This window comes from Chelon labrosus (genome assembly GCF_963514085.1).
Source record: "Chelon labrosus genome assembly, chromosome: 14".
Lineage (NCBI taxonomy): Eukaryota > Metazoa > Chordata > Actinopteri > Mugiliformes > Mugilidae > Chelon > Chelon labrosus.
Window position 1 is genome coordinate 11,918,329 of NC_140347.1, and position 25,382 is coordinate 11,943,710.

The 25,382-nt window shown below is 45.6% G+C and overlaps 1 protein-coding gene across 1 annotated transcript in view; it reads right to left on the bottom strand.

The window, feature by feature from the left end:
* Positions 1 to 24,756, bottom strand: part of LOC311498999 (tyrosine-protein phosphatase non-receptor type 14-like) — a 42,539-nt gene extending 17,783 nt beyond the window's left edge. Inside the window, exons 1-3 of the mRNA XM_084559804.1 lie at positions 24,269 to 24,756; positions 12,806 to 13,226; positions 9,330 to 9,505 (exon numbers count right to left, since the gene is read on the bottom strand). Coding sequence (XP_084415930.1) covers positions 9,330 to 9,505; positions 12,806 to 12,979 — 350 coding nt within the window. The 5' untranslated portion in view covers positions 12,980 to 13,226; positions 24,269 to 24,756. The remainder of the gene's footprint in view (positions 1 to 9,329; positions 9,506 to 12,805; positions 13,227 to 24,268) is intronic.
* Between the last annotated feature and the right edge of the window lie 626 nt (positions 24,757 to 25,382).

The window sequence follows — 25,382 nt, forward strand, 5'->3', positions numbered from 1 at the left end:
GACTCATTTTCGACTTGAGAGGAATGCCAAATGTATACCAGTGGGGCCTAAACAGTATTTTATAGGTCTGTAAATTTTCAGCCAACAGAAAGCTGTTACACGAGGCCGCCGCGCCGAGGACTGGGTTTAATCTTAGGTAGGAGCAACACGAGCAGGGACAAAAAGAGGAGCATTATAATTGCTGTGCGAATGTGAGGCAAAACTGGGACTCATTTCACTGTGGTTTGGGGCAGCGGCGGTTTTGCCAAGTGTAAGCCGATATGATGACACTGCTCAGATTGTTGAGGCTTCCTGCAGCCTCCACTGAATGTGGTAAAAGTCCCCAAACCGAGAGGCTGAAATACACCAAGCTCCTTAAAAGTTTTCTGGGCTGCTTTTGTCCACTTTTAGCCGCGGTCCAGCGGGGATGTTTGTCTTTTGAAGAATGGAGTGGCCACACAGGAGGAGGAGGAGAAAGAGAGAAAGAGAGAGAGAGAGAAAACTGTCAGGGTGACCGCGCTCTGCTGCATAAAAACTCGGGACACCGTTTCCTGTTTGCTGCCATGGCGACCGCAGGCCCGAGTCTTTCCAATCTTGAGCCGTGAGACACCTTTTTCTGACATCCCGTACGAAGCAATGCACACACACACACAGAAAGAGAGAGAAACCAAACATCTATGTGGAAACCACCGAGTTACATGCTTAGTCACTCGCTCACCCCTCCTTCCAATTACACACTCAAAATACAACACTCTCTTTCTTCCACTTTCATCCCATTTGTAAAACTTTCCCTCACCCATCTCCTACCACCACCACGCTCCCCTTTCGTGCTTTTCTATTTACCCCTAACGTCCCAGCTTCGTGCCCTCCATCTTTCATGTTTCATATTCTCCCCACTCCAGATCGTCATGTTCTTTTCTTTTTTGAGCTCCTCTCGGCGCACTCCCGGGCCTATAATCTGACCCCGCCCTCCTCCCCTCACCCTGTCATTACACCCGTTGGCTTAGCTGCCATTCCGTTCCCGTGGCAACCCTCTAATTAGCCAACCCCAACCGCCGAGGCTGCAATGGAGGGGGGGAGGCGGGGCCTGATGTGGTTTTTTTGAAGGGGAGGAGCCTCGCGGGACACACACACCAAAAAAAAAAAAGCCTTCAAATGATTGTGGACTTTGTTTTTACAAACTCTTCATGTTTTCCCAGCAATCTCCGAACGGGGTCTGGGAAAATGTTGAGGTTGACAGCGGTTGGTTCTCATTCCGAGGTTCAATGGTAACAACATGATTGTGTTTATACGTACGCGAGGCCAGCAGTGGTGAGGCGGACAGTAAACTGTTGAAATAACTTTGAGCAAGTGAAAGCGTGACAGCGAGAGGCAGTAAAAGTCTCAGGGCGCTCCTCATGGGAGAGGCCATATCACACAGAACAGCCACAAACACGTCTTATACAACAGCGCGTCCCAACTCTTTTGACTCAAATCAACCCATAAAACGAGCCTGTGACCCCTGTAGGCACTGCCTAAATTTAGAAACAGTGTGGACAAATGAGGTATCACCAGGTGTTTTGTAGGTTTTCAGCTGATTTAGTGAAAACTTTTGGAGCCTCCACTGGCTTTTAGGGTGGTGGGTTGTGGATTTTCTGGGCTCAAAAGTATGAAAAACACATTTGCATTTGCATTTTGCTTATGACTCCTGACTCCTATGGGACAGCTTGGAGCTCCTCTTGGACACATTTTGACAGCAATCTTAATCACTGTTGTTACTTCCATGTGCTGATCCATGAATTCTTAAGTTGCTTTGTGACTGATACCCTTTTAGAGAGCATTACTGTTATCATTTATCGCAATAAGATTGTGCTATACCTGTCCAGATTACGCATTTCTTCTAGTTGTTTAACCTGTCTAAACTCTTGACTCTCTTATTTAAAGGGGAATTACTGTTTTTTTTACAACCTGGACCTTATTTCTGGCATAAAATACCATCGTTTACTCACCCATATAACTTTGGTGACATTTGGAGTCGTTCGGAAGATATTTAGATCCCGTGGACTATCCATATAGTGGGAGTGACTGGGGCACCGAAACGCAGACTCTAAATAACGCATTACCTGTCACGAAACTCGTTCATTTCACCAATGTTTTGTTATGATACGCTAGTGCTATTTCCCGTTGAGTCCAGAGTTACCTGTTATCATCATCCGGGCTCTGTAGATTGACCTACTAACCTCACCAGCAGTAACTATTTGCGGACGTGCAGTAGTTTGTTGTTCTTTGGCCAGCTGTTCCTCTCTCTGCCTCCGCATCCTCTTTTCAATAAGCTCCTCATCCGTATACTCTGGCTCAAAACGGTAAGAATGTCCATCACAAACAAAGTTGTCGTCCGCAACCTCAGAATCGGAAAAATATTCAGCCATGTTGCAAAAAACTAGCAGTAGCAAATTACAGGTAAACAAGCCGACCGTCGCGGGAGCGCACGGCGCTGAGAGATGACATCATCCAGGTCAGCGGTTAGTAGGTCAATCTACAGACCCCGGATGATGATAACAGGTAACTCTCGACTCAACAGGGAATAGCACGAGCGTATCATAACAAAATATTGGTGAAATGAACGTGTTTCGCGGCAGATAATGCGTTATTTAGAGGCTGCGTTTCGGTGCCCCAGTCACTCCCACTATATGGATATACTTGGATTTAAATATCTCCCGAACGACTCCAAATGACACCAAAGTTATGTGGGTGAGTAAACGATTGTATTTTATGCCAGAAATAACGTCCAGGTTGTAAAAAACGGTAATTCCCCTTTAACTTTTATTCTTAACCGTGGTGGTACAATTTACAGTTCACATAGCAAAAAGACATGTCCACAATCAACAGTACATATGAAGCCTGGCTCAGACAAACTGGTTCAACATTACTATTGGGGGGGAAGTGTGTGCAGACTCAGTTTAGTTTTAGCCAAGATATGCATAATGTCTGTAATTATAAAATCCACAAATATGTTTTGTGGAGAATAACAGTTCTGGCCTAAAGGGCTCTATGCCTGCGCCAAGAGGTTTTTTTTATGCAAAATACTACGATGTTACTGACCTTTGACCTTTTGAAATGAAACATCATTACGTCATCATTTCATCCTACTACACGTTTGTGTGTAGTTTTGTCATAATTGAGGGTATGATTTGCTGAGTTGGGACACACGTTTTGATCACGTCACCTTTGACTACAAGGGAAATTTTGTGTCGCACATAAAGAAATTCATTCAAGAAAGGGCATTCATTCAAAACACAACGCCGGAGCCAGGCAGTCAAGTAAGATTTTTAACTTCTAATTATGTTCCCGACTTGCATGCCTGCGCATACTTGTGCACAAAGAAGCCCTTGTAGTCGCACACACCTGGCATCCATGGCAGAATGACATCACAATGCTGCAACAGCAGGTGAATATACGTACATCAACATGCGGCAGAGTTTCTTGCAACTTCCACCGTGGCATGAGCTCTCTGCTGGCAGTCCTGGCTGCCTGCAGGCACAAAGAGCCCTTTATGTGCCCACGCATGTTCAAGACATGCTGCCAGATGTCCAAGTGGCCTGGACAACAAGCCTGTGAGCATATGTGCATACATGCTTGAGTATGCGTGTACATATGCCTCGACCCCTCCTCCGCCCCCCCACCAGCTCTGCAGTGGTCTGACCCTGACCACCCCCTTAGCCCCGGGATGGGTCCAGACGGTTTGTGTGGGAGGCAGGAGGGTTTCACTTTGAAATGTGTTGAATCAGCAAGGGGCACAACAGAGTACAGCTGTGTGTGGCTGTGTGTGTGTATGTGTGTGTGTGTGTGTTGGCGATAACTAGCTGAACAAAGCTAGGATTTCAAGGCTGTTGGTGCTGTTAGCCTTGGGGGCTGCTGAGGCCAGCTGGCCTCGCTCCGGTCAACAGCTCTCTGTTTAGGTTCCTCACTTTCTCTCCCCGAGCCAGTCTCCCTGAATTCATATCAGAGACAAACAAGGAGCAGAAGGTTTCAGCCACACACACACACACACTTGACATGCCATCTTCAGTGAGATCTGGTGTTCACACAGATACAGGATATCTAGTTACACGTGGGTCATAGTTGGTAGTCTGGGATTAGTGCGAAAAGCTGTTCAGGGTCGACAGTCTCCACGCACAGAGAGTAGTCAATCTGTCTCACCTTCTGTCTCAGACACACATACACTGATCAGGCATAACATTATGACCACCGTCCTAATATTGTGTAGGTCTCCCTTGTGCCTCCAACACAGTTGTGACTCATCAGAGAATGGACATGGGCCTTCTGAGGGTGTCCTGTGCTGTCAGACTGTTGTTAGTGTGTGTCTGTGTCAGGCTGCATCCTGCTGGGGATGGCTGCTGCCATCAAGGAGTGTCATTGCTATGGGGTGGGGGTGCCTGGTCTGGTCTAGGTGGGTGGTACATGTCTAAGTAACATCCACACAAACGGATGGCAGGTCCAAAAGTTTTCCAAGATGGTCAACGTTATTTACTTCTCATGTCAGCGGTTTTAATGTTGTGGCTGATCGGCGAGGTGGTCCTGCACACAAAAGCCTTACGAAAATTATTTGTTTATCATGAGTAACGTCATGATCTTCCACTTTTCAACTTCAAGCCCACTCTTTTTCTTACGTGCTTTATTTTTCTTGTGACTTGGCTCAAAGCAGGGCTTCAGCTAATCAATCATTTTCTTTCTTTTTATTCAGTTTAAAGAAAAATCCTCAGCACATCTTGTGATGACATGATGACGGCTTTGTGTTTGTTTTATCCAACCACCAAGATATTCAATCAAATCCAGGAATGTAAATCACTGACAAGAGGCTACCAGCAAGGATTTATACGTCACTTAATTTGGAGACAGGAATAATTATTTTCTGGGTTGTTTCAAAACTGAGGAGTGCGTATACCACTCACAAACACCACCAAGATAAATGCATGAGTTCAAACAAAAAGTGTGTGTTTCTATCCTGGAACTGTAACAATGGGAGAATTCTGCATGGTGTGCAATTTGCGACGACATACAACAACGCAGACAGAGACTTCAGCCCCCACCCCTTCTTCTGGTTAATTTTTACAGCTGCACGTAGGGAGGAAGAGAGAGAAGCAGAAACAGATGAATGGATGGACAGGAAGAGCGGGAGACCTAGTATCAGGTTACATATCAGTCAAACACTGAACTTCAAAGACCTGACCACATAATACAACTCACATTACTTTCTCAGTAAATTCACGGAGAAGAGATAAAGTCGGCGCACCGCCTCTCTGGTTTCCGGCCACGCAGTTATTACTTATTCTGGGTTTTTCCTGCTATGTTAAGCAAAAATGGGACTGCGTTTAATATTAACTGCAAGAATTTACTATTTAACAACATGAAGCAATTTTGATACCAAACTGCTCCTTTGCTGCATTTAATCTCCACCGTTTCTCTCACCTCATTACTTCCCGTTTGTCTCCAGTAATAACTGTCAAATAATAACTTACATGTTATCTATATTTTAAGGTAAATTAAAAAGTAGTGAATGTAAGTAGTGCAGGGACGTCCTGAGTCGAACACTAGTACAGGTACTGGGTCTAACAATGCACTGGTGTATTACCAAGATCCCATTTAATGTCGACCTTGGTATTAGCTGCACAGGTAGGAGTCAGCAGCAGGTGGCGAAAAAGAAAATGCATCTCCAATTGTTTCGCCTTATAAAACGAAAAGAATAAGAAGGTAGGTAGTCGCATAGACTGTGTATTAAAGATGGACGACAGAACAGCTAGTCAAAAGTGAAGCCAAAGCAAGTAGAGCTCCCCCTGGTGTCTGGCTGCAGTATAGGTCATAAGCTCCACCCCCTCCATGTTAGTGGGTGGGACTTAGGACTAAAACTAAAACACTAAAGTACACGTCAAATAAATATTTTTCCAAGTATGTTTTTTCTGTCATTTTAGGTGGTCAATATAACGCTGATACATGCTCAAGTGTCTATTTTTCTGATTTTATAGACATATAGAAACAGGATGTGACATCATTAGGACTACCAGTTGCCATGTCAGCGTATTGAAATTTAGTTGAATAAAGGTTTCTTTGTAATTTATTGTACAATTGTTTATTGAGTAAACGACTGATATTCCCATGTGGCCTCATCTTTTCATTAAGCCTTCACATTTCCTACATAACCAGAGACCCGGTCGTTAGCTCACTGTTAGCTTCCGTGGCTTCACGATGGAGTCAGTTGCCTAGCAGCAGCCCTCTCATCAACATTTGAACATCGAGTGTTTTGCGTACGCAACTTTCCACGTCGTAACCACCAGCTCACGACGAGTTACGGCTGAAGGCAGAAAAAGTACAAAAGTTTGTGTCCAGACGTCGTTGTGCAGTAAAGACGTAAATAAAACGTCAGCGTCCCAAAAACCAGATCATGTCTGTCTCGCTGCGTTTCCACAAACATAAGCCTAAACAGACTTTTATGTTCAGACGCATAAATATGTATAAGTCAAAGCGAGAACACGTGCGGGCAGCAAGCTCAAACCACATGAATAACAAGGTAAAAAAAAAAAAACAAAGCCAAAGAGCCCTGCTGCCAAACTTTTACTTTCTCTGGCCCCACTCATCTTCCTCTTTCCGTCTGTCATCCTCTCTGTGTGAATCATGCCCCTCCCCCCCACCCCCTCTCCGTAAGACCAGGTGTACAGAAGAAAAACGACATGGATCCGCTCGACTGGATCTCATCCAAATCCATCTTCTTAACTTGTATATTTAAAAAAAAAAAAAAAAAAAAAAGAGGGCCGGTCGGCGTAACGGCGTTCACTCGCATAATGACCGATGGAGCTCTCAGATTAAAGATACGCTCGGATTAAGGAAAATAAAAATAAAAAAGGTTTTGAGCTTATTTTAAAAAAAAGTTGCGGCGATCACTTTCAACTGGCAGAAAAGAAAGGACGGGGCTTTCAGAAGAAGGGCTTGCCTCAGGGAGCGTGTGTTTTCTCACAATGCGGTGTATTATAACCAAGTCTTCTGACAGGGCTGCAGCTGGCTTCTGAGAGGATTCTTGGGGGAGTGTGCGAGTGAGTGTGTGCATATGTTTTGTAAACCAGACATCCCCCCCACCCTAACCCCCCAGCCCCCTTTACCCCTTCTGCTGGGAGGAATGTGTGGTCCGCCTCCTACGCTGGACGGCTGTGCCAACATTCCTGACAGACTATCAGAAGAAGAGAAAGAGGGAGAGAAAAGGAAGATGAAGTGACACAGAGAAAAAGAGCACGACGCCAAAGAGTTGGAGATCTGCTCTTGATTTAAAAAAAAAAAAAAAAAAAGGACTAAGGGTGACACCATGTATGGGGATTGTAAGAAAATGAGAGGGTGGCTTGAGGAAAAAGGGACGACCATTGTTTCCTAAATTGCCCCTAAGCCCCCCATCATAACCCCCTCAACCCCATAACCCCCATACACACACACACACACACACACACCATAAAAGCCCGCAGGGGATTCCTGGAATACCATCCCTTTACCAGAGCAGATCCTGGCTTTAAACCTACAGACACACACAAACTCTGGTCTCCCTCCTATCACACACACAGGTCTTTCACAAGCACACAATGAGCACATGCATTCGTGCCTCGTCCTGCTCCTCAAAAATACTGAGGAAATTCGACAGCGTAAACAGTTAACGCACTGACACACACACACACACACAGAGAAACCTTAAAGCGGAGCGTCAAGCCGTGACCTGCAATCGACCTTTCCCACATCCAGCCAGGCTGAAGTCACAAATTCACCAGCCCAGTGTGAGGCAGACCTGCAGAGTGTCAGTCTGTGTGACTGTGTGTGAAGGAATCTGAGACTGTCCACTATACACTGACCCCTGAGTGCACTCTTCACAGCTACCTAACGGGCTCATTCACACACTCAGACTTATACGTGCACACCATTGTTGTATGGGTAAAGGACGGCTGATGATGTCAATGTCTGTCTGTGACAAGCCGTACACATTAAAACAAGGGATTCGTCGCTTTATCTGTGACGTTTATATTGTACGTTATTTATTGAAACTAGCTTCAGACATGTTACAGGTGGTTTAGGGTTCTCCGTCAATTTGACGGCCTTACGCAGACCCCGCAGCCTGACGTGCACCTCCCCAAAAATGTAACCACACACTTGCGAATTGATTGTTTTGGATCAATAAAGATGGAACACATCGAGGAAAGGTTAAAGGGGAACTACCGTTTTTTACAACCTTTTACTCACCCATATAACTTTGGTGTTACTTGGTGTCGTTCGGAAGATATTTAGATCTGCGTATATCCATATAGTGGGAGTGACTGGGGCACCGAAACGCAGCCTCTAAGGAACAGCTGGCCAAAGAACAACAAACCGCTGCACGTCCGCGAATAGATAACAGGTAACTCCGGCCTCAACGGGGAATAGCACTAGCGTATCATAACAAAATATTGGTGAAATGAACGAATTTCGTTTTGTTATTTAGAGGCTGCGTTTCGGTGCCCCAGTCACTCCCGCTATATGGATATACGCTGATCTAAATATCTTCTGAACGACACCAAATGACACCAAAGTTAATTGGGTGAGTAAACGATCGTATTTTATGCCAGAAATAAGGTCCAGGTTGTAAACAACAGTAGTTCCCCTTTAACTGAGGAGGTTCAGAGACAAAAACATTTGTGTGACTCGTCTTTGGCAAAAGTTTCCGTCGCCATTGTTGGAAGTGAAGCAGGAAGTGGAAACAAAATTACTGTAACCCAACTGGCAAAAAAGACACCGCGCTGATCTAGTGCTTGAGTGGTGTTTTTACAGAACGAGCAAGACTGGCAAGCGCACAAGTACAATTTCACCTTTCGACAAAGTTGGGCTAGCTGTTTTCTGAGTTGTTGCTAACTAAGCTAAGCTAAGCTAACCTACAGCTGACTGTAGCTTTACACTGACCCTCCAGGCATGAAAATAATATCAATTTAGTGACAACACGTCTCGACTACAACACTAAACTATTTTTCTTCAATGAAATCAGTATGCAGTAACACGTACCACTGCAAACAATCATAGACATTACTTTTCTGGTAGATTAAATCACAGACAGCAAAATTTTACTTTGTTGTTTAGTCTTATGCCTCTCTGTGCTTATGGTACCGCAAGTCACACAAGAAAAAGGGACAAAATGTCTTATATGTCCTCTCAAGTTAGGACATATAGGCTCCCAACTCCACATTGAGTTTTAATAGTTGACACATGTATAGAAGCACAAGGAAATTACTATTTTCGATGAACAAGAAGGTAGAACCAAAGTTTTACAATATGAGTGCATCAGACATTTTACTTTGTAAAGCACTGCTCTTTACCTGGTGGCTTCTTGCTCTAGCCGGGAAACATTGGGGACATAAAACATGACTCCGAAGAAGAGCATCGGCTCGTTGCCAAACTTGTCCAGCTGCTTCTTCAGGGGTTTCTCGAGTTCGACCCAGCGATGGGCCGGGGCCTGGGTCTTCCCTTGGAACCATAGCCCGAAGTAATGTGTCTAGAGACAGAGGAGAGAGGCATGGGAGGTCAGTACGGTGCTCAGGACCTATCTCATTAAATCAAAATGAAAACACGTCTCCAGCCTGTTGTTTTATCAAGAGATCCACATTCAAACTGCAATTCATTTAAATATACAAGTAAAACTGTAATTAAAGAAAGAATAACCCAGGTCTCTGGGGTTAATTTAAAAAGAGTAGAAGACAAGGTCAGAAATTATTTTGCCCTGCTTTTACAAGATCTGGGGCAGATGTCGACGTGCCGTGATGAGATAATTTCCTGCCACATTAATTTTGACATGTTTCGCTAGTCAAAACAAACACCACACAACCTGAGCATGAGCTCGCGAGAGACCCGTTGGAGAGACTCTGCAACTTGTGAGTGAAACGTGACACTACCGCCATTTTTTGATCTGCGCGTAAACAGTTTTCATGAAACTGACTCCTACCCTGAATCACCACGTTTAACTAACCTCTTTTTTTTTTTTTTTTTTTTTTTACAGTTTTAGCTCCCAGACTGGATTCAACCATGTAATTTAGAAAAAACATTTTTTATTGGCTTTTCTGTGTGTTTATGACCTACTGGTATCACAAAAAGGAAAGGACACACATGTCTACGTGATTTGGAATGAAGTTATAAACCTACTGCAACACAACACACACATACATACACCAATCAGCCACAACATTAAAACCACTCACAGGAGAAGTAAATAACATTGACCATCTTGTGACAATTCAATGTTCTGCTGGGAAACTTTTGGACCTGGTATTCATTCATGTGGATGTTACTTAGACATATAGCACCCACCTAGACCAGACCAGATGCCCCCACCCCGTAGCAATGACTTAATGGCAGCAGCCATCCCCATCAGGATGCAGCCTGACACAGGCACACACACAAAAACGCTTTAGGGACAACTCAAAAAACATGAAAAACAGCACATGGTGTTGACCTGGCCTCCAAATTCACTAGATCCCAAACTGATTAAGTATCTGTGGGATGATCCACAGAGGCCCCTCCCCTTAACCCATAACACCCAAAGGCCCCCACTAACAAGGCCACAGGACACCCTCAGAAGGCCCATGTCCATTCTCTGATGAGTCACAACTGTTTTGGAGGCACAAGGGAGACCTACACAATATTACAAAAGTGGTGATAATGTTATGCCTGATCGGTGCATGCTTACTGTACACAAAATCTCTCAGGCCCTCTTCAGACCTGGTGTTAACATGCGTCCTGAGTGATCTGATTAAAGGACAAGGGTGAACACACACATGTAGGAAGCATTTAGAGACTGAATCATTCAAGCCACATGTGGATGTGGTCTGCACACTGACAGAACCTCAGAACAATGGACGTCTTCTTGCCGCAGCCATTCAAAAAGCTTTTGTTTGTTCATTAGCAGAGGGAACCTCTTAAAGTCTTTTAAAGCACATGTGATTCTGATCCACAGATAGAGATCCAATAAAGACAGCTGCTGTTTATTTGCACACAAAGAGCAAAACTGCAATTGAATCTCAAGTTGGCAGCTCAAGACACATGCAGAGACGCATTTTAATGCCAGGTGTGAACACACATACTTAAAGCTGGCCAGTTGCATTCCGATTAAACGGGACGCATGTTAACACCGAGTGTGAACGGGGCCTCAAACGCAGCACTAAACATGAAAACAACAACACACACACACACACACAGTCTGAGGCGGTGTGCATTCACTGGGCAGACAGGCGCTAATGCCGAGGTGTCACACCACCATATTTATGATATCGCTGACACCTGGCAAATACCACAACACTATGCGAGTATGCACTACACCGCCCCTTTGCTCTCGCACTGTCAGCAGCTTTAACAGATGCAGACACACAAACGCAATCAGTCTTCACCCAAACACACACACACACACACACATTGTTCCTGTGATCTTTTAACAAACTTTCACACACATTTCAACTTAAGAACAATAAACCTCATGGAATGCATCCAGTTTGTGTTTAAAGTTACAAGGACAGAGCTGAGAGGGTGGCGGTGGTTAAATCTTGAAGAGTGGTCAAGTAAACACAAGACTTTAAGAAAGATGGGGGAGCAGAAGGCGATTAATGGACAGGACGAATGAAGTGGGACACGAGGACGAGGAGAATCTCTTTCTTCTGCAGTGAAAAGGGGACAGAGGTAGCCACGCTTCGTTAGAGATAAACAAGAACCCCGCAGGAGGGAGGCAGAGGAGGGCAAGGAGACACACACAGGGCGTGGGGAGAGACGCGTGGCAATCACACAAGCAAACACGGCGTCAAACAAATGTCTATCTAACCAATAATTACATCCTGAACGTGGCTGATAAATCATGATGTTTGCCTGCAACCAAGATACAGTGATCCACCATGGCCCCCAGAAATAAGCTTTAAAGGGGAACTACTGTTTTTTTACAACCTGGACCTTATTTCTGGCATGAAATACGATTGTTTACTCACCCATATAACTTTGGTGTAATTTGTAGTCTATCGGGAGATATTTAGATCCACGTATATCCATATAATGGGAGTGAATGGGGCACCTAAATAACGCATTATCTGCCGCGAAACTCGTTCATTTCACCAATATTTTGTTATGATACGCTAGTGCTATTCCCTGTTGAGTCCAGAGTTACCTGTTATCATCATCCGGGGTCTGTAGATTGACCTACTAACCTCTGACCTGGATGAGGTCATCTCTGAGTACCGCACGCACCCGCGACGGTCGTCTTGTTTACCTGTAATTTGCTACTGCTATGGTTCGACCACAACCTCAGAATCGGAAAAACATTCAGCCATGTTGCAAAAAACTAGCAGTGGCAAACTACAGGTAAACAAGCCGACCTTTGCGGGTGCACACGACGCTCAGAGATGACATCATCCAGGTCAGAAGACATCATCCGGTCTGTAGGTCAATTTGTCTACAGACCCCGGATGATGATAACAGGTAACTCTGAACTCAACGGGGAATATCACTAGCGTACGATAACAAAATATTGGTGAAATGAACGAGTTTCGCGGCAGATAATGCGTTATTTAGAGGATGTGTTTCGGTGCCCCATTCACTCCCACTATATGGATATACGCGGATCTAAATATCTCCCAACTGACTACAAATTACACAAAAGTTATATGGGTGAGTAAACGATCGTATTTTATGCCAGAAATAAGGTCCAGGTTGTAAAAAACAGTACTTCCCCTTTAACTTTAGTCACGGCATATATTTTCTGAAAAGCCAAATATTACTCAACATATAATCCAATACCAGCATCATATAATAATAGACTCACCTCCCGAAGCTCCAGCCTTTGGGCCACCGCCTCCAGACATTCCTGTCCCGTACTCTCCACAGACAGCGTGCATTCAATCACGTTGCTGTCCAGCAGGCGGATCCTCGTCACAAAGTAGTTCTTGCTCAGGACGTTGTAGCGCCGCGTGCGCCGCAGTTTCAGCCGGAAGGGCATGGCTGGCCCGGAGGTCAAGGCGGGGTCACGGCTGAGTCAAAAGGTCAAAAGTCACTTGAGAGCAAGCGAGCGGTGAGAGGGGTGGGCAGGCTCTACGACCTGGCTGCTACTGCTGCTGCTGCCCTCCTCACTCTCGCGCGACGCCAGCCACACCACCGGGTGGAGAGATGCACCCTGGCAAGGCGCTGGCCCATTCCCAAAGTTGTCCGGAGTGGAGGAGGATAACGATGAGGAGTGTGAACGGGTGCTGTGAGAGAGACACAAAAACAGGAGGATTACTCAATAACATCCAGGACCGCAAGAATGCAAAAACTACACGGCGCTATAATCAGTAAACATTCTTCCCATCAAACCCTCCCGCACCACGTTTTCCCGTATTATCACCCTACCTACCTAACATAAACAAGCAGAAACAGAGGCAGCACTGTTAGCAGAGGCAGGACCGATACAGCAACAGATAGTTTTATCCTATAGCCTGGGCAGCTGCGCTCTCTCCAGCCCCATGAGGCCCAGCGACGGGAAACAGAGGCAGAGATGTAAGGCTACGGCTGAACGGACATCAAACAGCCAAGCGCAGACATCCATCTGAACCCGGCAGCTGGCTCTGAGGAACTAATGGAGCTTCTAATTCTCATATCTGCCTGTGTGGGAGGCCTTTCCTCTCCGTTTTTTATCTCCCCTCTCTCCCTCTCCCTCTCCCTCTCCCTCAGCTCCACAGCAGCACAGTGCCAGACATTGATTGTGGCGTACAGTGCAAGCAGTGTGTCAAGATCACACACATGCGGCGGTGGCACATGCGCGTCCACACACTACTACTACACACTACTGTCGCAAAACAGAAAATCAGAATTGGTGTCGTTAGTGAGAAGCTCGTGAAAGTAATTTACTGAAACACAAGGGAACGCACAGGTTTTAAAGGGGAACTACTGTTTTTTTACAACCTGGACCTTATTTCTGGCATAAAATATGATCGTTTACTCACCCATATAACTTTTGTGTAATTTGTATTCCTTAAGGAGATATTTAGATCAGCGTATATCCATATAGTGGGAGTGACTGGGGCACCGAAACACAGCCTCTAAATAACGCATTATCTGCCACGAAACTCGTTAATTTCACCAATATTTTCTTATGATACAAGTGCTAGTGCTATTCCCCATTGAGTCCGGAGTTAGCTTCTGACTTGTATGATGTCGTCTCTGACCGCCGCACGCACCCCAACGGTTGACTTGTTTACCTGTAATTTGCTACTGCTAGTTTTTTACAACATGGCTGAATATTTTTCCGATTCTGAGGTTGTGGACGAACCATAGCAGCATAGGTAACTCCGGACTCAACGGGGAATAGCACTAGCTTTTCATAACAAATGAACGAGTTTCGCGGCAGATAATGCGTTATTTAGAGGCTGCGTTTCGGTGCCCCATTCACTGCCACTATATGGATATATGCGGATCTAATTATCTCCCGAAGGAATACAAATTACACAAAAGTTATACGGGTGAGTAAACGATCGTATTTTATGCCAGAAATAAGGTTCAGGTTGTAAAAAACAGTAGTTCCCCTTTAAGGTTGAGACTTTGGGAAACACTTTGAACAGATCTCTGGGTTAGTCATCAGTTCTTCGTGTTGCTTTCATGTCTGTAATGAGGAGCGACCTTTGAAGTTGGGCATGACACACAAACAGGTAGAACATTACATCTGCACCTGTAGCATGCTGAATGAGTTTTAGACCGAGCCAGCTTCCCACCTGTTGGTAATTTCAATGGGAATTCATATCAATAGCTAAAGGCTGTTTTATGTTAAGGGTGGCGTCTAGTGTGTAGCATTGTTCTGTCGGCTCGACTAACCCTAAAGCCTAGATACTGTATTTCCCAGACGAGGAAAGAAAAACTGAAAAAATGTTTTAAAAAAATAACTATAACGGATAGCAAAGGAAAGTATGGATGAAAAAATAAGATGAAAAAATGTATTAAAAATGGATGGAGAAAGGTAAACGATCAAAACACAACACGACAATGCTCTAGAGAGGAGGAGGGGCGGAGGGGGAGGAATAGGAGGAGCAGAAAGCGAGAGGGAGGAGGAGTAAAGATGGAGAGGATGTGCTGCTTCTTGTCCCGGGCTCTAGCAATGTGCTGCTGATAGTCAGCTTGGACCCTGGCCCAGATTCCTCTCTGCACTGACTGGAAAAACAGAGCACACCTGACACAAGTATGCACCACAAGGAAAGAGTGTGTGTGTGCGCGCAAGTGTGTGTGTGTGTGTGTGACGAGGGTGAGTGAAGACACAAGGGAGGGAGGCGGCCTTCAATGAAAGAGGGCAAGAAGCTGCACAGCCGTGTTGTTTGCTGCAAAGTGAGCGGCGCTCGTCTTTTGTAACGGCCGAGCCTCTCCGGGAGCCCTAACGCATTCCTTACTCGTGAGTCCATCTGAGGCAGCGCTATGTAATGAGGCATCATCCGACTCATTGGCCCTTCATGCCAACACATACACGCGGAGCCAAAAAGCCACAGTAAGCGAATAATTGGGCTACAATGGTGTATGAGTAAAAACGGCTTTGGTATACGCGGCCTCGGCCTCGGCCTGCGACACCTCTGACCCTCCCCCCTCCTACTCGGGCTTAAGGGAAGTGACAGCGCAGGTTGACGGTAAATCCTGCCCCTCCCCCGACAACGCCTCAAGAAACGCAAGATCCCCGTCAACAAGTACACAGATAAACACACAAGGACGGGAATAAAGATGCGTACTTTCACTGTGTAGTGTACAAACACAGGCGTGCACGAACAGGGCACACCGCAAGCGCACACACTGGATCACACGCCCACCAGGTTCTTGAGAGGTTAGCCAAAGGACCAGACAGCAGTTGGTGCAACTCTAAACTAGTAATCAGTGGCATGGTTTGGGAGTGTGTGGTTGAGTAAAGCCAGACAGACAGACAGACAATAGTTTGGGATCGAACCCACTCCTTGATGGGCGAAAAAAAAAGAGAATGCTTCGGAGCTGCTCCAGCGCTGCAGCGACATTCCCTCCCGACCGTCGTGTTTATTTCCAGCGTGCAAAAACAGCATATACGTTTATGAATTTGCACGTTGTAATTTTGTGGCACGGGGGGAAAACGAGAGAGAAAGCTGAGGGAAGAAGTTGTTTTTCTTTTCCAGAGTAGTGAGCTTTGTCTAAATATATATATGAAACCATTCCCGGCTTTTGTTGTGTTTTTTTTTTTTCTTCTCTTTATCCCGCCAAACTGATATGGTGAGCGGCAAAAAGCTTCTCTGTATGTGTGTGTGTGTGTGTGTGCTTAAACCGCATTACCACATGAGTATATATAGTGGGGGGGGTTTCAAATGCATTGTGGGAAGTTGCTGTTTTTTCCTAATTTTCTTTTCCATCAGTTATGAGAAAAGTTCACGCAGGAGCACTTGGTCACGAGGCCTGTGATCCACAGTACGCCCTTAGACAAGCAAACACACAAGATTACATCTTTATCGCGCATTTCTGTGCTCGTACATCGCAAAATGTCACCGCGACAAACAAATGACGGCTGATTGCTCAATGTGTTTCAGTTCGCAAAGTGATCCAAGATGCGTTTGCTGAAACGAAGAGATGTGCATCAGCGAAGCAAGTGAGAACCGTGCACCGTATATAAAAGACAGACGTAGCCACAGTGACGGTAGCCGTTGCTTTGTGTGTCAATGTCTGGAAAACTGGCGCAGTTGGCCATTGTCGTCTTTGTTTCATGGAGCCAAAAGTGCGAGGGGTGCATCTGACCGTCAGCTTGTCCGTCATGCTAAGTGAGCCCTCAAACATACCTCCAACAGACGGCTTGCACGCTAAAGAGTGCATAGCAAGTATAATGAGAACTGTTTGCAAGGCGGCGTCTTCCCAAATTCTAAAACACGAGAGCATCGTGTTTACCTTTCCCAACCGAGGTTGCAATTTGGCTAGCAAAGGCTCTCCAGCGTAGCAACTCCTGTAGAAGGCGAGCTTTACTTCCAAGACACAACCATCTGGGTGGGATTGTGGGATTAGTTTGCGCACAATTAATTTCCCCATTCATGACAACGATACGGACGATCAATCATTTAAATTACGTCGCGGCTTAAAGTTATCCACAATTAAGGGCGTGACACACTACACCTCTTAGCCCATCCTTGAATGCGCCGGGAGTTAGGCACTGGCAAGATGGCTACAGCCAGAGCCGCCCACACCAGCTCCTGAACCGCTATTCTGTTATATCCTACGATTGATGTCACGAAGGGTTCGTCCAGCTTTATATACAGTCAGTGCTAGTGAACCAAGTTCCTTCTTCTACATATTCATTTGTACTTTGCCAAACTATAACCAGACCAAAGAGCTAACCTCATGCTGGCTCAGAAGCCTTTTTTTTTGTCTCCCCGTGTCAGAAAGTTTCTACCAAAACTTTGAGTGGGATCCCTCAGACGTCACATCATTGTAAACTGGGTAATGTGCCTTTCTGGAACAAAAAGCTTGACAGGTGTACTGGAGCAACTACGGCAGGTGGGGTTAAGCAAACAGCCAGTTAAGGCTACGTGTTGACAGCTGACAAAAGGAGGATATTAAATGAGCTAAAAAGACTATGTTGACACAGGTTTCCCCCCTCGGGGTGCGACGTTTTGCTGCCAGTTTCTCCCCTTTCAGGTGCGGATTCCTCTCGCAGGGGCCACCTGAGAATCGGACCAAGACGTGCTGTGACAAACACCACAGCCAGGTGGCATTACGCAGCAGCGAAAAAACAACAGAACAACAAAAAAAAAGGTGCATCTGCAGGGACAAATGCCTAAAACGCACTTAACACAAAGACGAGTTGTGAGCTAATGCATCAGCTGCTCGTGTGCGCGCTCCCTCTCCGCTCTGGTTTCGGGGCAGCCCCTCTGCTCGCTTTGCTGCACACAATAGCGGGAACAAAACAGCACTTTGTCACCTACTGCTAAGACCATTAGACGCAGGCCGCCCGAGAGCCGAGGCAGCAAGTGTAGCATGAGTAACTCAATCAATCTGATCTCCGTTGCTCGTCTCTGTCTGAACGCTGCACCAGACCCCCCCCAACCTCCAACACACTCCTCTCCTGTTACACATGAGCGCTGTAGCAAAACAAACAGGTTAAGTGCTTCACAGCTCGTAGCTGCGCTTCCCCCAGCATACTCTTTTTACAATTAGGTCCGAGAACCTAAACCAGACTGGGATCAAATAGTAGGACGCTATGTGCTCAGGATGCAAACAAATAAATACACAACACAGTGCTAAACGAATCAATTAATGTTGGCCTGTTGTCTGCACATGTTTTCTTTTTTTTTTTTTACTTAATCAACAAAATCTTAATTTTCACATATGGAAGGGTTAAAGGGGAATTACTGTTTTGTTTTTTTGTTTTTTTTAACAACCTGGACCTTATTTCTGGCATAAAATACGATCTTTTACTCACCCATATAACTTTCCACATCCATATAGTGGGAGTGACTGGGGCACCGAAACACAGCTTCTAAATAAAACATTATCTGCCACGAAACTCGTTCATTTCACCAATATTTTGTTATGATACGCTAGTGCTATTCCCTGTTGAGTCCGGAGTTACCTGTTATCGATTCGCGGACATGCAGTGGTTTGTTGTTCTTTGGCCAGCTGTTCCTCAGAGGCTGCGTTTCAGTGCCCCAGTGACTCCCACTATATGAATATACGCCAATCTAAATATCTTCCCAACGACACCAAATAACACCAAAGTTATATGGGTGAGTAAACGATCGTATTTTATGCCAGAAATAAGGTCCAGGTTGTAAAAAACAGTAGTTCCCCTTTAACCTTTCCTCAATGTGTTTCTTTATTCTCTTTATTGATCCACAACAATCAATTAGAAAATTGCGGAGATGGAGAATCAGCCGGAAATACTAAAGTGGAAGCATGCTACTACCAAGCGGACCAATCCGGTGAGTCCGCTGGATAATAGTCCGCTAGATAATGTGTTATTTAGAGGCTGCGTTTCGGTGCCCCAGTCACTCCCACTATAAAGATATACGCAGATCTAAATATCGTCCAAACGACTCCAAATGAGACCAAAGTTATATGGGTGAGTAAATGATCGTATTTTATGCCAGAAATAAGGTCCAGGTTGTAAAAAAACAGTAGTTCCCCTTTAAATCAACCAACTGTTTCAGTGCTAGTCCTTCCAGACAGTCAGCAGTCACCCCATAGACCCCTAATTTGACCTGTATTACTTTTATATAGGAACTTTTGCCACTACTACTACTACCACTACTACTACTACTACTACCAGTAATCCAGCCATCTGTTACATCCAGCCGGGCTAAAACAAAGGAATCCAACGATACTATTTCAGCCAGATTTGGTCTATTATTCCCAAAATCTTCTCAAGACTTTGATCCCCTCGTGCCCTGCTGACTTCAGCAGCGGAGATGTTTTTGGGGAAACACAAATCTGAAGCCCATATGCGTTCCTGCATACATTCAGACCCCGGATCAGACTTGAACCATTTTCTGTGCGGAAACAAAAGTTTGAACACTGCTGTACAGTTTACTGGACAGTAACATTTTTGGAGTGCAACTTGGAAGTGAAGTCACATGAGCGCCTGCTGTAAAGGGACAGTGGAGCGGAGCAGAGCAGAGAACCTCTTTGTTATCTGACACTCCAGCCATATGTGTTTGTGTCTGACCCGGAGGACTGTGTGTGTGTGTGTGGTTGTGCTTTTACAGTTAAAGGAAAAAGGAAATTTTAAAAGGGGATGAGCGTACTGGAACACCACACTCCACTCTGCAACTGCATAAATCACACGCGCACTTTCTGTCGCATGCCAAAGCAAAGTATGTGACACTCCACATCCTGCGCACACTGTCTGTCGCACACAAACATTAGCAGCTGCAAACAGATGGCGGAGCCAGGCGACCAGACAGCGTGTTTCTAACAAGCGCATCTGCTTTCTCACTTTCCTGCTCCGTCTCCGAGACAAAGACACACACAGAACCACATACACACAAGCACAGCACTTTCTCTACACTTATACGGGAACGCAAGGACGGCGACAAGCACAGGGAGCGGAGTGTTTTCGCACGGAGGTGACATCCAGACGGCGACGGAGCCTCGTCTGCCCGTCTCCGCCTCTATCTGCTATCACTTCAGCCTGGCGTTAAAGTCTTGAAACAAACACTAGGTTCGCTCCTGCAGTGTGTGTATCGCAAAGTCCTATCGTCAGCATAGAGATAGGACTATAAGGGCTAGAAAGTGTGCGATGACAAATGGCCCAACAGACAAAACCACCCATCTGCTTCCTGTCTCTCTCCACCGCCACCAAATAAAAAAATCTCCCAATTGCATTTTCTCAACTGTGATGATGTTCTCAGTAACAGAGAGGGCATGCCCAGTGTTTCAGGCTGGCACAGGCATCCAAACACTGTCGCTGGAACATGAAGAGCTGGAGGATCAAAGGGGGGGGATACGTTACACTGGCCAGATAACCGATTTTCCAATGACGCAGCTCTGCCGACTCATCCTGCCGTAGTGAAATCGGGGGCGGGGGATTGATGGGACTGTAACGAAACAATGGCGGCTCCCAGCACCTGAGAACATAAAGGCTTGGAGATAAGCAGGGGGACGACGTGGAGAACAGAGCAGGAGATGAGACACTGACTCACGACGGCTCTTATCATGTTGGTACAGTTGGTCAGGAGTCGGGGGAGGACGGAGGGGAAGGTAAACACAGACGGGCGAGAGAGACTGATAGCGGCGGCTTCTCCACCTCAACAACAGAGACACGGGACTATCAGTCGTCTGATCCTCACATTTTCCATACCCCCCCCTTCCTCCCTCCCTCCTGGGAACCAAATCATAGTCGCACCACCAAACATACAAATACAACTCCACACACACACACACACACACACACACACAATCACCAAAAAGCCACTCAGTGTTTTCTCACAGCTGAGGCCTCCGGCGCTAACAGGGACGTCAACAGAGCCCCGGTTTACAGGCCCATGAAAGCAGCAGCGCTTTGGTTTTCCTCCTGTTTACATCCGGCTGTATCTAATACCCCTAATGGCTGCAAGGGAAGTCACACATTTTAAACACCTAATGGAAAAGTGCTCCGCTTGATGTTCACATGCTCACAAAGGTCCCCATAAAGTATCCGTCCCCACATCATGGGAGAAGTCACATGCTCTGACTTCTGGGCCGATCAGAGGGATATGGATGTCTGACCTGCTGTGGAGGAGGAGGAGGAGGAGGGGGGAAGGGCGGGGCTAGTGGGCGATTGACAACTGGCATGAAACACCTGGCGGAGTGTGGGAGAGTTGGGACAGGTCGCGGCACGCTCTCTGCTGTTGTTGTCAGCCGAGCTGCCGGAGAGCACGGCACTTGAGGCTCCAGCGCGGTGACGCGTTCGCGTTCGCGAGAAGCTTTCGGAGACGCATGTCGACCTGTCGTGGCTGTCGGCACCAGCCTAAAAAATATGTGGTCTTTTAGCTTTACTCCTGCCACAGAGCAAAAAAGTCTTTGAAGTGAGGTTTCTCTTTTGTTAGTGCTTCTTCCTTTTGTATTTTACTGAACCCTGCTGTTGTCATTCCTCTTCCAGTCCAAGCAATGATCGACCTATGTTTAACGTCTCTGTAGCCTCTTGCGTTGGTTGAATTCCCATAGTCCTTCACCAATGAGCCGTTACGGTACGGACAAACCAAACCGACATTAAAGAACTGCCGGCAACAGAGGCCTCATAACGCCTGGACCAAACCTTTGTACCTGAACACACCACAAAGACTACAGCTAGCAAGTTTCTGCACCTGCATTGGTGGAAATAACTCTCCGTGCTAGCAGGTGGCAGCAATGCCAAAGACAAAGGACGAGGTGGGAAGATAAGAAGAGCTACAAACCGTCTTAGAGGGCTGGCTTCTCTTGAATCACGCTGATCAGCTGGTCTACAGTTTATTCATTCATCAAACAGACGAGTATTTGGAAGTTCAGATTAGATGAAGATGGTGCAGGACACTCTACAAACACTACGGCCAAAGACACCAATGGCTAAAGCATGGTGTGTCACGACCTTTACACACATGTACATAAATGTATTGCTGAAAGCATCTCCTCAGTCCCCAGTCACACACTTAAGGCTCATTTAAAGTACTGCGGGACATTGAAGCCTACGCACTCCCGCTGCAACCACAGCGACGGAAACTTTCGCCGAAACTTTGCCGGAAAGACGAGTCGTACAAACGTTTGCATCTCCGAACCTCCTCGGTTAACCTCTCCTCGATGTGCTCCGTCTTCACTGGTCCAAAACAATCAATTCGAAAAGTGCGGAGATGGAGAAGCAGCCGGAAATACTAAAGCGGAAACACGCTACTACCGGGCGGACCAATCACAGCTCTTGCGGTCCGCGTCGCTGCCCCTCGGCTATGGCGCTAGGGTCTGCTGTTTAAAAACCGTCTGTTAAAGTCAGGCTTATTTCCCCTCAAACCTCAGCGTGATCAGCTGGGATTGTATTTTTATTCAAGTTAACAAACCAGAAAAGTATTTTTTTTTGTAAATAAAAGTGAGAGACAAAAAAATGGATGACATCAGGACTATATCCGTCCCCATGCCGACAGCGAGCTCACATTTTTATCGTGAAACGGTTCAGATGAAACGAACGTTACCACAAGACAAGATAAGAAAGAGTCCGAATCAGTGTTTAGCCAGACGTGAAAGCAAAACAAATCCGTAAACGTATTTGTCCTTCATTATTCCGACAACCGCCAAAACAATCAGATGACGCTGACGTTTTATAGATGACAAGCTAGAGAAAACTGGCAGACGAGCCCACAGAGGAAAAGAGGTCACGGCCTCCTTCCCCCCCCTCCACTCGCGCTTCTGTGCGGAATAACAAGGAAACCACGAGCCCAGTTTGGAGGAATTCTGTCCATTTCTCCCACTCTGGTCAAACTGCTGCAACAATAACAACAATGACTGCTGCTGCTGCTGCCTATTTTTCTCTCTCTTTCTTTCCCTTTCCTGTGCTTACAGAATGAGGGCTTGACCAAAATTACAGGTACGTTTGCACCACATAGCAATCAGGATGGCCTTTAGACTAGAATGGCCACCGGCTACACAAACAATAGCCACTTTTCCTTTTTTTTTGTTGTTTTGTTTTGTGTTTTTTTTTTTTTTAACGTGCAGGCTCACCATACGCGTTCGCATTTTAGCAACTTTGACAAAGTGACACTCGACACCCCGCGCTCCCTCCAAAGCGGGCCCGAGCATGAGGCGACGAGGAGCGCGGACGGTGAAGAATCTGACTTTTTTTTTGGGCCCTTTAAACCCTCCACCAGCGTTTTTAAAACTGCTGTGTACTCCCAAGCCACTTGTTGTAGCACCATATAATTTACACAGCATGCCTTTGAGCTTGTAAAGACAGCCAGATGTGTGTGTGTGGTGTGTGTGTGTGTGTGTGTGTGTGTGTGTGTGTGTGTGTGTGTGTGCAGCCTACGCCTCCTGCAGCTATGCTATATTTGCCTTCCCTCTTCTTACAGTAATGGTCCGAGGTGCGTGTCCAAACACATCTTTTTACACAAACATGTACGCACAGTGCACAGGAAAGGCGTGAGGAGGAGGAGGGAGGAGGGAGGAGGGAGGAGGAGCAGGGGGAGGAGGGAGGAGGAGGACAACACTTCAGTAACAAAGTGATCATGTCATCAGCGCCAGGTTGCAGAGCAAGAGGGACACGCGTGCACAAACACAACACGCAACCCAAGCTTTAACCCATTTCACCCGCGTGGACTGTAAAAATTTTGTAGACCCGAGGAGGAGCCACATGACCCAGGTGTCCACTCCCAAACTGGATCTAACAGAGGCCTCCATTATGCCTCCCTAGCCAAGAGAACTAATGTAATTTCATGATTACTTCATTAACTCTGGGGGGGATCTTACAGGCTGACCTGATAAGAGGTGGTTTACCAACCATTATCTCCTGTTTTCCGAACAGCTGAACACGTTAACAGACGGAGAGGAGGACTTGAAGGTTGTGATTTTTAATGTTTATCTGAAAAGTGCAGATACAGAGGAAGGGGGGGGGGGGGGGGGGGGGGGGGGCCCTGGCATGGGAGTATTTGGGATCCCCTCTGCGCCCTACGTGGCCAAGCCATTTGGCCTACATCTCAGCTGCTGCTCATTAAACACTTTAAAATAAAAATAAAATAAATAAATAAAAAGTGTTCCTTTATTCCAATACACTTCAACAACCACATATTTCCCCCTCGAGAGGTTTATATTTTCTCCCTCTCTCAAGGCAACTCACCCTGGATCCTGCGCTACATGCCGATTTCTGCTCCCAGATGAAGAAAACTCTTCTTTCCTCGACGTCGTTGAACCTCACACCAGACAGATAATCCTCACGTAAAAGTTACTCAAATGACTTTTAACATCCAGCCCGGACAGCGAAAAAAAAAGATCTCGATGGTGTCTTATTGCACCAAGACTGCGCAAACTTTACAGAAGAAGAAGAAAGAAAAAAAAAAACAGTCGCATGCAAAGTCCTACAGAGAAACTGCGTGGACCACCCCCACCACCAACACCAAACACAGTTTGTGTTTGTTAGTTTGTTTGTTTGTTTGTTTTTTTAAGAAACGCGAAAAAACAAAACGTCCAAACGCTACACAGGAGTTCTCCAACTTGGGACAACTAAACGACGTGGTCTTTCTCTCGCTGGGACTGTTTATAGTAGTGGTCCCTCTTGTCCAATGGAGGCGTTCAGGGCAGGCGGGGAGAGGAGCACACGCCGCGTTCAAAGGCTGCGGAGAGTGTCGGAATAGCGAGGTTTTACGTTGTGCGTCCCGCATGGAGGTGGAGTCACGGGTTGAGATCTTCAAATTTAAGAGATTATTTACAAATAAAATAATAATAAATGTTTTTTTTTGTTTGTTTTTTTTTGTTTTTGCTGTTTTTTAATCTTTATTAAAGAAAAGACGTGAAGTACAAATAAAATGTCACCTTACGCCACTTTGTTTTTCTCACTTCGTCTACATTATTTTGGGAGCTTTAAGTGAAACATTGCAGATATTAATATTTTATTTAAAAAAGAAGGATATATACATAAAAATACATAAAAATACATACAAATACGCGATATATAAAATATATGTAAATGTAACGCATCATCTGTGTGTGATAAATGAAACTTTGCACATGGCAGCGTTTGGTTAGTGTGAGTTCATTAACTATCAATAACTGTATTTTGTAAATTTTATATAAATATATTTCTCTGTCTTTATAGATTATGCATAGTATGCTGATTGTCTGTACATTGTTGCAAAAATATATATATTTTCTTATAATTTGGGATTAATAAAGTATCTATCTATCTATCTATCTATCTATCTATCTATCTATCTCATTAGTAATGCATAATAGTA